Source organism: Anas platyrhynchos, chromosome 1, assembly GCF_047663525.1.
Source record: "Anas platyrhynchos isolate ZD024472 breed Pekin duck chromosome 1, IASCAAS_PekinDuck_T2T, whole genome shotgun sequence".
Classification (NCBI taxonomy): Eukaryota; Metazoa; Chordata; class Aves; order Anseriformes; family Anatidae; genus Anas; species Anas platyrhynchos.
Window position 1 is genome coordinate 152,522,797 of NC_092587.1, and position 12,531 is coordinate 152,535,327.

Genomic DNA, 12,531 nt, shown 5'->3' on the forward strand with positions numbered 1-12,531 from the left:
GGAAACTATGGTGGTCTGAAACTAGAAGAAAGTAGTGACTTCCCAGCCGAGCATAAATTAACATATTTCACCTAGGCGTAGGCCTGCTCACATTAGGTTCAACAGGGTCATTGTTGTTTTATATTTTGATAAGGCAGATAAGGAGGTGAAGGGGGAGGACAAAATACAGGAAGAAGATAATAGGAGAAAATCTAAATGTGCCTTAAGCAAAACAAGATGTTGCACACAAGAACTGAATATAGTAGAAAGACACCATCAGACCCACCAAACCATGGTACGCACAGTATATACTGTAGCAAATACAAATCAATATGATAAGGATCTTAAGCATGCAGTGATAAAAGTGCTGCTCCGTTGTTTTTAACTGATTCAAAACAAAGGAGCAGCAAACACAGTCATCTCAAATGAACTGTTTCCGTGTTGGGAAAAAAAATAAATGAATTAAAAAAAAAAAAGTTTCAGAATCAGGTAGTTGTCAAGGGAGGGGCTCTTATTGTTACTGTAAAATGATATAGGGATGAGTCAGACATCGCTCAATCCCCTTCTTAGGTAGCTGCCATAATAGCACAATTACGTTTTTACTAATTTAGAATTTTTTAGAGAGTTTTTAGCTTGTTTTTAGCAGAGTTTTTAGCTTGTTTTCTGTGGATAAGCAGACCAGTGCATTTCAATAAATAAGCTGTAGTAGATTTAGCTTATTTTCCCACCTTATGGAATAAGGATGTGTTTGGTTTTTATGTGCAGGGGGAAAGAGAGGGCATTTATTTATTTATTTATGTGAAATCAACGTGTTCTCCTAAGAAATTTAAATCAGGCATTCACCTGTGGCATCTGTTATTGCTAAGACAGTATATAAGAGAACTGACTTCATTTTGTAATTCTTCTTGTTTCTTAGGTTAATGCTGGTCCACTAGCATATGCAAGAGCTTTCTTAGATGACACAAACACCAAAAGATATCCAGATAATAAAGTGAAGCTCCTAAAGGAAGTTTTTAGGTACTGTTTGTTGTTTGTGTTTGTTTGTTTGTTTTTTAATAAATAAATGATATAAGAATTCAATGAAAGATTTTTTTTAATAAGTTTAGTCTAGCATTTTTAATTATTCTTTTGGATTTTGTATTCCTTCTTGAGATCTTTCTTATTTTATCTAAATCAGGCAATTTGTTGAAGCTTGTGGGCATGCTCTCGGTATAAATGAGCGACTTATAAAGGAAGATCAGTTGGAATATCAGGAAGAAATGAAGGCCAACTACAGAGAAATGGCGAAAGAGCTTTCTGAAATAATGCATGAACAAGTATGTCCTGAAATTAATTTATATATACCACTATTGAGAACATAGCTATAATGTGAACCCAGTAGGAAAAGTGTACATTATGCTTTACATCAGAAGATTGCGTTGGTTTTATTTCTACTGGAGTTTAAGCATACCATGGAATTTTGGAACTTCTCTCTTTTCTGTGTGTGAATTTTCTGCAGGTGCTTTCTTGATCTTCGGGATTAGGAAAATTAATCTTGTTGGCACCAGCCTGTTTTTCATAGGAGAGTAAGATTACAGTAAAGATAAAAACGAATTTAATGACACAAATACATGTGTCACTTATACTTAATGCATCTACAGGTATCTTCATTCAGTGATCCGGAAAGTTCATTTTAATCTATACTTCCTGATAACTGTAGGGTAGTTTCATCTGCAAGCTTAACCCTTTCTATTGAGATTAGAAGATGTAAGCATTTACTTTTGCAAGAAAGAGTTAAGCCATCTTGTAAGAGGTATTTCTACACATTTTCTTGATGGAACCAACTACAGACAAGCTGGAGATATGGGAAAAGAAAAAACAGAACTCTCCTACAAACAAGATTTAGGATCTTGCATTTAGAATCTGTGGTAGAAATGCCTCCTGACTTCAGAGGCAAGGATATTATCTCTAGGAGTATGGGAAAGGTCAAAGATTCATGGTTAATGCCTACTGCCTTTAAGTGTTTATTCATCACACTCATCACTTCAGGTTCTGTTTCTTTAATGCACTGTTATTTGTATAATCATTTCCTAGAGCCCCAGAGTGTCTTACCCTCAAGACTTGTATTTCTGGCCCACAAGAAATACCTGTGTTTTCTTAAATATTTTACCTTACTAATACATATTTCTATGAGACTTCCTTAAATGTTTGGCCATAACAGCATCTTTCCTTAGATTTAGGAACCAGTGCATGCCTGTCTGGATAAACAGCTGATGCAAAGAGAAGTTCTGTTTCCTTCATCTTTACAAATAAAATAGGCTTTACTCTGAGATCAAATTTTATGTGAAAAATCAAGGTCTACCTGAGGCATTCAGTCCATTTGATATTTAAATGATCTTTCAGCATTTCTCAGGTTTACATCCTTCAGACATAGAACAACTTCACCCACTTAGTATTTTTTGACATCTCCAAATAAGCCTATTATGATCCAAGAAATACTTGCTGAAAAAGCTAACCTATGTAGCAGGTTATCCATATGCTTATCTAAGAAGATTTTTTTTTTTACCCAAAAAGGAAAATGTAAAAGTATATAATGATGCTTTGAACACAAGAAGTAAAAATAAGAAAATAAATTTGAACTCAGTGCAAGCTGTGTATGTTTAAAAAATTCTCATGTGTGAGTTTCCAAAGACTGAGGATAAGAAGAAGCATTTAATGCCTGAAACCTTAGGAGTAAATCAAATTGGCTAAGAGTAAGCAGAGACAAGGGCAGACAACTGACACTGTAAGACAGTGTGAACAGAATATAAAAGTACATCACTGACTGTAGTAATATGTACTACTGGCCTTCTACTGTGTTTATTTATACAAATGTAATGAGTTGTAAATAATTAAAACATGCTATGTAAAAAATGATTAAAAAAAAAATCATCACACCTTGAAGTCATAGAATCATGAAGGCCTTCACTGAAATCTATGAAAATGTCATAATCTACAAAAATATGGTGTATTGGGAGAGAAAGGAAAAAAATCTCATGTTTTGCTCTGTTATTGAAAGAAAAAAAAAATTAGCTCTCTTATAATTGTGTGGTGTTTAAACAATTGCAAAAGTGTTGTTATGAAAATACAGAAAATCTTAATGGACTTTTCTTTTTTTCCCTCTGCTGCTTGCAAATACGATCAGATGGGATGGTAATTAATTTTCTTTACTTTTGCTCTCAGTTTGTCTAATCTTTATATAATTCCTTTTTGCCAAGGATGAATCTTTATTTTCATCATAAAAAGCATACCTTATTCAGAACAAGTTTGCTCTTTTTCCTCTTATTCTTTCTGTAGGTGAGAAAGTGCTCTTAGGTGACCCTGCTTGAGCCAGGGAAGTTGGTCAAGGGGGGTTCCAACTCAACCAGTCAGTGATCGTGTCATACAGCTGAGAGGAGTACTTTCACTAATCTCTTGCAAGTCTGTAGTCATTAACTCAGAAAATGATGTCTCATGTATAATGAGCACAAAATTTGTAGTATTTTGAAAGAACAGAATCTAGTTGTACTGATGATGATAGAAAAGCTGTCTTAGTGCCAAAGGCACATGCCTAGAAATATGAGATACAGCACACAATTGATATTTCTAAATGTGGCATCAGTAAATATTTGGCTGTTAAGAATGAAGATTTTTTATCAAAGCTGTGTTTTGATAGCTGTTTTATAAATGCTCTCGTCCTTTTGGAACACTTTGGTAAATGCATGTTTTCCATTTTCAGATTACTCCGGTTGAAGAAAAGGCCAACGTTATGCCCAATTCGATACACATTTTCAACGCCATAAGTGGAACTCCAACAAGCACAACAGTTCATGGGATGCCCAGTTCTTCTTCAGTTGCATGATTGTTTTGTAAAGTACGGTGTTTGGTTTTGGGGGATTGGGGGCTTTTTTTGTTTTTTGTTTTTGTTTTTTAAGTATGTGGATTTGCTTCATTGTGTGCAAACTCAGGATGATTTTGAAGCTAAATGTTGGGCACGTACAAACTGCATAATTCGTATGAAAGTCTGAGCACACTTAGATATCAAGGTAGACAGTGATAAGCAAATAGCAATTACTGGTAATAGTTTTTTAGAGTAAGTAAAGGAGGCGCACATATATTTTTTAATCTTGCTGGTAACATTTAAAATATTCACAGTGTCATCGCAGATGTGCGTATTGGGAAATTATAATGTTGAAGTAAATTTCTCTTTTTCGTTAGGAAGTATTATTAAAACAAATTGCACATTACAAAAAGTGTTGTGGGATGTAATTTTGCAGATATGTAACATTCAGGTGTTCTTTTTGTGTATGGCACATAGAGATTGATTTCAAGTACAAGAACTATTTTGGGACTAGACAGAGACACTAGTTTTTTGGGTTTAATGGAACTGACAATAGTAGTTTTTGTACCATTTGGCAAATTGTTGTGCTTTATTTTATACCTTGTTGCATTTTGGAAGTACGTGAGCTTGGATCTTACTAAACAACTAAATACAACCAAAGGTCTGTATTAATGAACACGGAGTTATTCTAAAATATCAATAGTATAGTAAACTGTTATGTACATATTGTTTGTTAATACAGTCCATGCAGTCTGTACATAAATGTATTACATTTCTAAACATTTTTTAATATTCATACCAGCTCTTATCATGCTTTCAGTTTATTGTGAAAATTTGCTCATTCCAAGTATATGCAGACTTTACAGTCCATTTATTCCTGTATATAAATAAGTGCAATATAAAGATGTATACAGTCTTTGCTATGTTAGGTTTATATGCATTTATTAAAAGAAAAAAAAAACTTTTTTGCCAAAGCAATGAAGTATGTAATTGGTGATCATGGTTACTGTGGTAAATGGTGGTATAATTTAAAGCTTTTTCCATATTCTTATTCTTTTAAGACATTAATTTAGTAATTTTATATTTGGGGAAAATAAAGGTTTTTAATTTTATTTAACTGGAAGCACTGTCCTGCTGTAATTAAACATTCTGTACTACATCTATATTAAAAGGAAAAAAGTAGTTACTTTTCTCACTGTGTGCTCTGGTTTTTATTTTAGATTTGTCCCTGAGACTGGGAAAGGATGAAAAGGATGAAAGCTTGATTTCCCTCCCCCCCCCCCAGAAAAAAAAAAAAAGTTTTTTTTTTTTTTGCAGCTTAAGTATGAGATTAGGTGAAGAAGAATTAGTGTGTTTTTCATATTTCTTGAGAACAGAGGGATTGTAGGCTGTTAGTTAAGACATGAGTTTGGAATCCATTGTGTTTGACCCAAGTAATACGTTGTAACTAAAGGTTGTTACTCACTGTTACAGTTAATATTAAGAAGTCTTCAAAACTCTTCATCAGGTGACAATAGGATTTTTGTTTTTCCCATGTGATTTAAGGTTTACTGTCATTTTCTGTAGAATAGCATGAAATTCTTATGTTAGTATTAAACATGAAAGACTTTTCCAAACAGTTCATCCTGGCACTGAATAATTCTGTTTTCTCCAGTTATGTTTAATTTCCATTTAATATTTTAAGAATTAGTATAAGATTTAACCAGCTTTACGCCAACATAACTTTCAAATTAATGAAAGCGAGTGGTCAGATGCTTTTCAAGCATGTGAGGGGGGGGAAAAAGATGCTTCTCAGTCTGGAAGTTATCTATCGTTGTACAAGCAGATGCTGGTAACTGCTGAGTAAGTATGTTCAAGCTGGCATCGAGTGTTTGAAAAAATGGAATTTGAAGCCTGGAAGAAATCCGAACAGAAATTGGCTGCATCCTTTTGCACTAGTCAATGTGCTGAGCACTACACCTACTGAGGGAGCTGAAACTTCTGACAGGGCTATTAAGTGCCAAGTCACTTTTTTCAATTGCATGAGTTGTAAATGGACTAGATAAGAAGTTCGCAAGGACATGCAGATAACTGCAAGGAAACGACCTTAGTTAAGCAAAACTGTTCACTTTGTTGCTCATTCCACAGCTCTCAGAAATCTCTGAACATTGCTTAGTGAGAGACAAGTGCAGAGCCATCTTTGATTTAGTGAAGCCACCTTGAACGTAATAATAACAAGGTACATAAGGGGACAAACGCATTTTATCATTTGTCTATTAAAGTGGAAGAGCTGTCAACATAACTGTTTCACCTGTGACAAAAAAGAAAATTTCTCTTCATCCATTAGCTATAGAGGGATGTGTTTTTTTTGTTTTGTTTTGTTTTGTTTTTTTTTTGTTTTTCCTTCAGATTGCTTAAAACTTTTTCTCTTGTCATCAGTGATGGACCCTTGCTCTGAAAGCTGATTTGAAACAGATGAATATCTTCTCATCACAGCATACTAGTAGACTGTAGAAAATACATAATAAAGCCTTGAAATAATCTATTTAAATGTGCCTAGAGTGATGGTGTAACTTGTTTTTGTTGCTGTTTGTTTGCTTGGATTTGTGTTTGTTTTAAAACCTACTTATTTGCTCAAGAAAGACAAAATAGGGGAGGTAACAACCTACACTAAAATGCAGTATCTGTTTTGGGGACACTGGTGACTCAAAACCATAGGAACGGGAAAAGAAGCCAGGGGAGTTTTAGGTTAGATGTTAGGAAGAATTTCTTTACTGAAAGGGTTGTGAGGCACTGGAATGGGCTGCCCAGGGAGGTGGTGGAGTCACCATCCCTGGAAGTCTTCAAAAGACGTTTAGATGTAGAGCTTAGGGATATGGTTTAGTGGGGACTGTTAGTGTTAGGTTAGAGGTTGGACTCGATGATCTTGAGGTCTCTTCCAACCTAGAAATTCTGTGTGATTCTGTGAAATGAAGCAATGTGCTGGCTGATAAAGCACGACATAGCAATATGTTCGCAAAGATCTTTATTGTTAAAGCTCAGAATTGGATCAATAACTTGCCATGCACACTGCAAGGGGGTGGAGAGGGGAGAAGATCTTTCATTTGGAGAGGCTTGCTTGAAGTGTCCTACAGCCAATGGTATAATACACCTATTCAGCGGCTTTTAGAAAACCATTATATCGTAACAAAACACATCCATTTTGGATTATAGTTTATTATACATGTAATTAAATAATTACTGGGTTTTGGTGCATGTCTAGAAACCTACGATCAGGACTTGACAATATGTTACCAACTGGCAGGGATTACCCTAAAATTAAATTTATGCGTACTCTCAAAAAAAAACCCTAAATTAAATAAATTTATGCAAATAATTTTTTTAAATGGCTTGATGAACTTGACAGTAGTGATAAAAGATTAGCATTTAAAATATATATATTTAAATGCAAAGCAGAAATACAAATTAAAGTACAGAAAATTGCTGAGGAACGTAGGGTGTTTGTTAGAAAAATCTATCTTGCACAGCTGAAGATACCAAGGCGTTTGGCTGAAATACTGGCTAGTGATGATGTGGTCTCATTCCTAGGCAGATGGTTAAAGGTCAGATTATTTAGTGTGGAGATATGCTCAAAAAGCTTCTATTTTATCTTTAGAAACAGTAAAAAATATAAAAAATTCACATGAAGATGATGAAATGTAGCTCCCTTATAATCCAAAAGGAATTTTATTTTTGTTATGTATTCAGTATCTACAGGCCTAAAAATTGAACCCAAGTGTAGTAAGAGTCGGCCTGCTAATGTTCCTTCAAAACAGGTCATGGTGTATGGAAAGTGAAGAATTTTGCTCATGTTGTGTTGAGCAAATTCCAGACCGCAAGGAAAGGGAAGGTGGTGTTTATTTTGAAGAAAACTAATTTTGGTCACGCAGGGTTCCTCTTGCAGATTTCACCTGGTCCTGTTCTCAAGCCCGTGTCCTCCTGAGCTGCGCCAGGTTGGCTGAGGAGCCCACAGAAGATTAAAAGCGCTGACTGCTGAGCGACTGCCGAGTCATCCGGGTCCTTCCTTGGCAATGAAAACCTTCTCCAGTCAGGTGTTTATCCCCTTCAGCTATTACAGCGTGATCTTCCACCTTCATCCTGCTTACCTCACCCCACATAAAGCCGAGGGGAGGCTGCTCGCTGGTGCCCGTGTTTCCTCATTTGCCTATCTTTATGGCCACAGCCTTTCCTCCCGCTGGGGCAGCAGGAAGCTGACTGGCAGAGGAGGTGGGCTGTAACCTCCCTGCCATCCTCCTGTTATCTCCGGCCTTCTGCTGACAAATCACCAAGCCGTAGCGCTATCGGAGCCCAGGCCTTCTGCTCTTGATGCAGGCAGCACATTCCACAGTGTTTACCAGCCTGATTGCTCTTAATCATGTCCTTGGTTATCAATACATGCTGTTCCTTCAACCCTTGCTACCTCTCCTGTTCCTGTGTTGGTTTGAATGAAATATGCACGGAAATGTCAACCTCTGTGGTTCTGCTACAGCTCCCTACAGCACCGCCTGAGGGCCTGGTATCAGTGGGCCTTTATAACCTATGGGCATCCAGGTGTCGAAGTGCAGTCTGGCAAATGTTTTCAGAGACCATTGCTGTGAAAGGATTTAAAGGTTGTTCCAAACACACAGATTGCCATAGGCAAACTCTTCATGTAATTGTGTGACGAAGAGGGCTGATGCACCAAGTGGATATAAACGGAGTGTATTGGGGTGGGCTTACCTGCCACACCACTTCTGAAACCAATCTGAAAACATCATCTACAGTGGATGGTGTGAGGCTTTTTCAGTCTGCCTAAGGAGGGTGGATGCTGAAGCCAAGCAAATTCAGATTAGAAAAACAGATAAAGATTTAATCCTCCTTCAACCACTGCATTGAATGCTACTGATGGTGCTTGGTTCCAAAGATCTTGATGTCTTCTGTCAGATATTATTTACAGCAAGGAGATGTTATTTACTTTATTGCTTCCTTAGTCAGCTACCTAGCTCAGGCATTCACTCAGAACTTTATGGTATCTTTAGGTCTAAATTTAGCTGAAGTTAAACTTTGAAAAGTAGGGTGGAATCACTGGTGGTTCTTTAGCTGGTGGTGGTTGCTGTTAACTAACTCAATTTCATAGCTATTATAACAACATTCCGGAAAAACAGATGCATGCAGTCTCTAACAGTTTTAACAACAATTTTAGGAAGTGGCCGTGGTGTTGACTGGGTCTTTATTCAGGACAGAGCGTTGTTATTACCAGCAGGCTTGTGTTCAGCCGCCAGATGTTCAGCCAGTTATTAGTCACGGCAGAGGCTTGCACTACAAGCACTAGTGAAGCAGTTGACAAGCAATTATACGTTAACATTTCTTGTGCTTGAAAAGATTGCTCTAAATGCTTGTAAAGGAAGATACGGCTGTGATGCTCATTCCTTTTGTCTGTCTTCACCTTTCAGGTCACAGCGGGAAAGTTACTTTCAGCTCAATTTCGGATGGTATATATCATTTTCTACAAGACAGTAAACCACTTGGTGCACGCAGCATGAAATTTGGATTTTGACTAATCTTGTGAAAAGAAACAAGGCACTGGGTTGAAATTCTTAGAACCTGAAATTCCCAAATCCAGTTTCATATACAAGCGTCTTCTGTTCTAATTTGCCATTTTAAACCTATAGTTTCATTTAGTCATTTTATGGTGCACTGGGAATAGCTACAAGCTCAACCTTCTTCCACTAACTTTCCTGTTCCTTGGCTGGCAGCTCAAGTTGCAGATATTTGACGAGGGCTCTCGCAAAAATGACTTCATTTAAATCACTAAGCATATGAAAATATTCCCCATATACTTTGTTGTTGTGCTCTTTAAATGTAAGAGTCATTTATTTAGCCATTGTCCTCCTGGAGCTCATAAGTCTTTCTGTGGGGCTTTTTTTTTTTTCTTTTACAGAAGTGCAAGACACTTACATATGATAAAATTACATTGGAGTTACTGCTCAAAGTTAAATATCAGATATAAAGCATTTCAGACCAACCTCTGTTTCAACCCCCTTTCCTTAATCTACTTTTTGTGTGTGTGTGTGTATTTTAGTTAATTTTGATTCCTTTCAATTTAGGCATTAATACACATCATCCTGACTATATACAATATATGCTTAGCTATTTAAATGCTATGCATAAACTAAGACATGAACAGACTCCAATTTCATCCCGATACAAAATGCAGCCGTGCCTGTTAGCAGCATGTGGCAATAGTTTCATAATGTGCGACTTCTGCGTTGCGTAACAGCAGAAGTTAAAAATACCTGTTCGCTCATGAGAAGGCAAAAAGCTAAGTCAGGTGCAGCATATCCCTTCTGCCCGGGCTGACCTTTCAACCTTTCAACCTTACTCATGTGCTGATTAGTTTTCAGCCACTGTGTTGAGATATTTCTTGATACTCGGTTCTGCCCATCTCCACCTTGGCTTCCCTTAGATAAAGCTTTGAGGCCATTCTCCTCACCAGTCCACCTGCAAGGTCCAGTCTCTGAGCACTCCTCTTTTGCAGTTCTCCATTTTCTTCAGGTCTCGTGGCCTTTTTCTGGTCAAAACATGGTTGTCTTCCCTGCAGATAAGCCATTTAGCCAAAGTCTTTGCTATATTCAGCTCCTCTTGGACGGTGCATGTCAGAAGCACTCAGGCTCAGAAAATAGTCATGGTCAGTGCTGGACAGGACATCTTGACCTCTGTTACCATGACATGGTTCAGCTCATCACGTTTAAGGCGAGCCAGACACAAACATTTCAAACATACCTGTGCATATGTGCTACAATGCTGTCCTAAATCTCTGTTCAGTCCTTCCTTACCAGGGTCATCATGTTGCAGCTAAGGTTTGCTAGAACGTCCTCCAGAGATTTGCCCTCTGTTAGTGACACTGTGTAACAAGGTGGCTGTCATTCAGGAGCTCTGGCGGAGCAGTGTGTGTCTCTGTACAAATTTTCTGAATATACTAGATTATTTTTTTTTCTGTATTAAGCAATGTTTGCCCTATGAAAAACCTGTGGCATGAGCTGAGTGCAAGACACCTTCCCTGGAAGGCTTTGCAGGGCTCCAGGGTTACCGCTTTGTGTATTTCAAGTCTCGGTTATGTACTCAGCGTCAGCAGTTACCAAGTGAACCATAAAGGAAAGTTCAGTCTGAACGCTAAAAAAACACAGAAGAGCTATAGCCAAGAGGCTTTATGAGGAGTTCGTGTTATCTGATAACAGAGAGAAAAGGAAGCTACTTTAGATTTAGCTTGCATGAAGGAGCATGCAAAACAAACAGGACCAGCAAATTGTCTCCAGGAACTAAATAAAGTGGAAGATGATGATACCTTGTCCTTTGGCCAGGCTTTCTGATCCACTTTCAGAAAGCATTCTCAAAAAGAGAGTAAGATTGGGCTCTTTCTACTGAAGGATGAACGTATCCATGGATGCCTCTCGTTAGGATATGCCAATAAGTATTGGAGAGGTTGTAACACAGGAAAACAAGAATAAACAGGCAACCTGATTTTGTCAGAAAGGAGGGCACTAAGTACAGGCCTGCTCTATATACCCAGCATTATGACACTGATATTCCTGTCTCTCAAGGTGAGGATGCAGCTACACGTTTCTGTTTGGTGGGACAGCCTCTCTTCTTTCCTTAAGCAAAAGAAGCCAGGTGCTACTGTAACAGTGGCGGGACTTGGAAAAGAAAGCATTTCTGATCAGAATTACATTTGTAAAAATTAAGGTAAGGACGTACTAGAAATTGGTATTGACAAAGGGCTGCTTTCCAATAACAGCATACAAGTTAAACTCATAAATTTTACTTGAAAATAAGTAAGCTTAATTCTAGTATTGTCAGAGAAAAGCGGGCTCTGTGTGAGTACTTGCTTCATCTGAGGCGACTGCAGTTTTGGAGGGCTTAGTCTGAATTTACTTCACACACAAAACGATCCTCAACCACTCCAAGTGATCTGTGTAGCTTATGCTACGTTTGTTTGCTGGAAGAGCCTGTAATTGATGTGCTCGGGTGTCTCAGAGCCTTTCCGTTTTAAGGCTACTTATTTTTAGAGCTTTGGTCAATAACTAGCTCGGAGTGTTTTAAAGAGCTTTGCTCACGACCAGATATAATTGCTTGTTTATGTAAGAAAGCACTACGGGGCAGGCTAATCTGTTCCACGGCAGTTTCCAAACAAATAAAAACCAGAACAATTTATTCTGCTTGTATGCCTTTTCCCAGCTTTTTCTTTGCTTTTCAACAAAAATTGTTGAAAAATTTTGGGGTGGGCAATGTTGTTTTGCATTGGTTTTGCATCATGAGGTAGATTGTTTCCATTACAGAAAATATCTCTTGTATGTAGAGTGTATCTATTGTATGGCTTTAGCAATTTGAAACCTGTTAAAATACTTTTATGTAGCCTGTGTGTGAGATCACAAGAATTACACCAGCTCATTCTGCAACTCTTATTTGTAAAAAATTTGCGGTAGAGAGGCAATGACAAACTCTGTGAAGTCAACAATGAAAAGAGCAGTGAAAACCAAGTTTTGATCAACCCGTGTACGAGGTGAGTTACAACCTTTTGGGGGACAGCGTATTATCTTTGAACAATTCCCTTTTTCATATAGCTGGCTGCAGATGTTTGAATAACTTCCAAAGTCTCCCAAAGCTTCAGTTACATCTTCAAATGATTTTTTTTAGCACTGGATAATCAGAATTCTCAA

At 37.5% G+C, this 12,531-nt stretch overlaps 1 protein-coding gene across 10 annotated transcripts in view; it reads left to right on the forward strand.

Moving 5' to 3' along the window:
• DOCK9 (dedicator of cytokinesis 9) overlaps positions 1 to 5,009 on the forward strand; it is a 127,705-nt gene extending 122,696 nt beyond the window's left edge. For all 10 annotated transcript variants that reach the window (XM_027443490.3, XM_072032445.1, XM_027443447.3 and 7 more), the window contains 3 exons: positions 896 to 996; positions 1,157 to 1,295; positions 3,716 to 5,009. In XM_027443490.3, the coding sequence (XP_027299291.3) occupies positions 896 to 996; positions 1,157 to 1,295; positions 3,716 to 3,838 (363 nt within the window). In that variant the 3' untranslated portion in view covers positions 3,839 to 5,009. The remainder of the gene's footprint in view (positions 1 to 895; positions 997 to 1,156; positions 1,296 to 3,715) is intronic.
• The last annotated feature ends 7,522 nt before the right edge of the window (positions 5,010 to 12,531 follow it).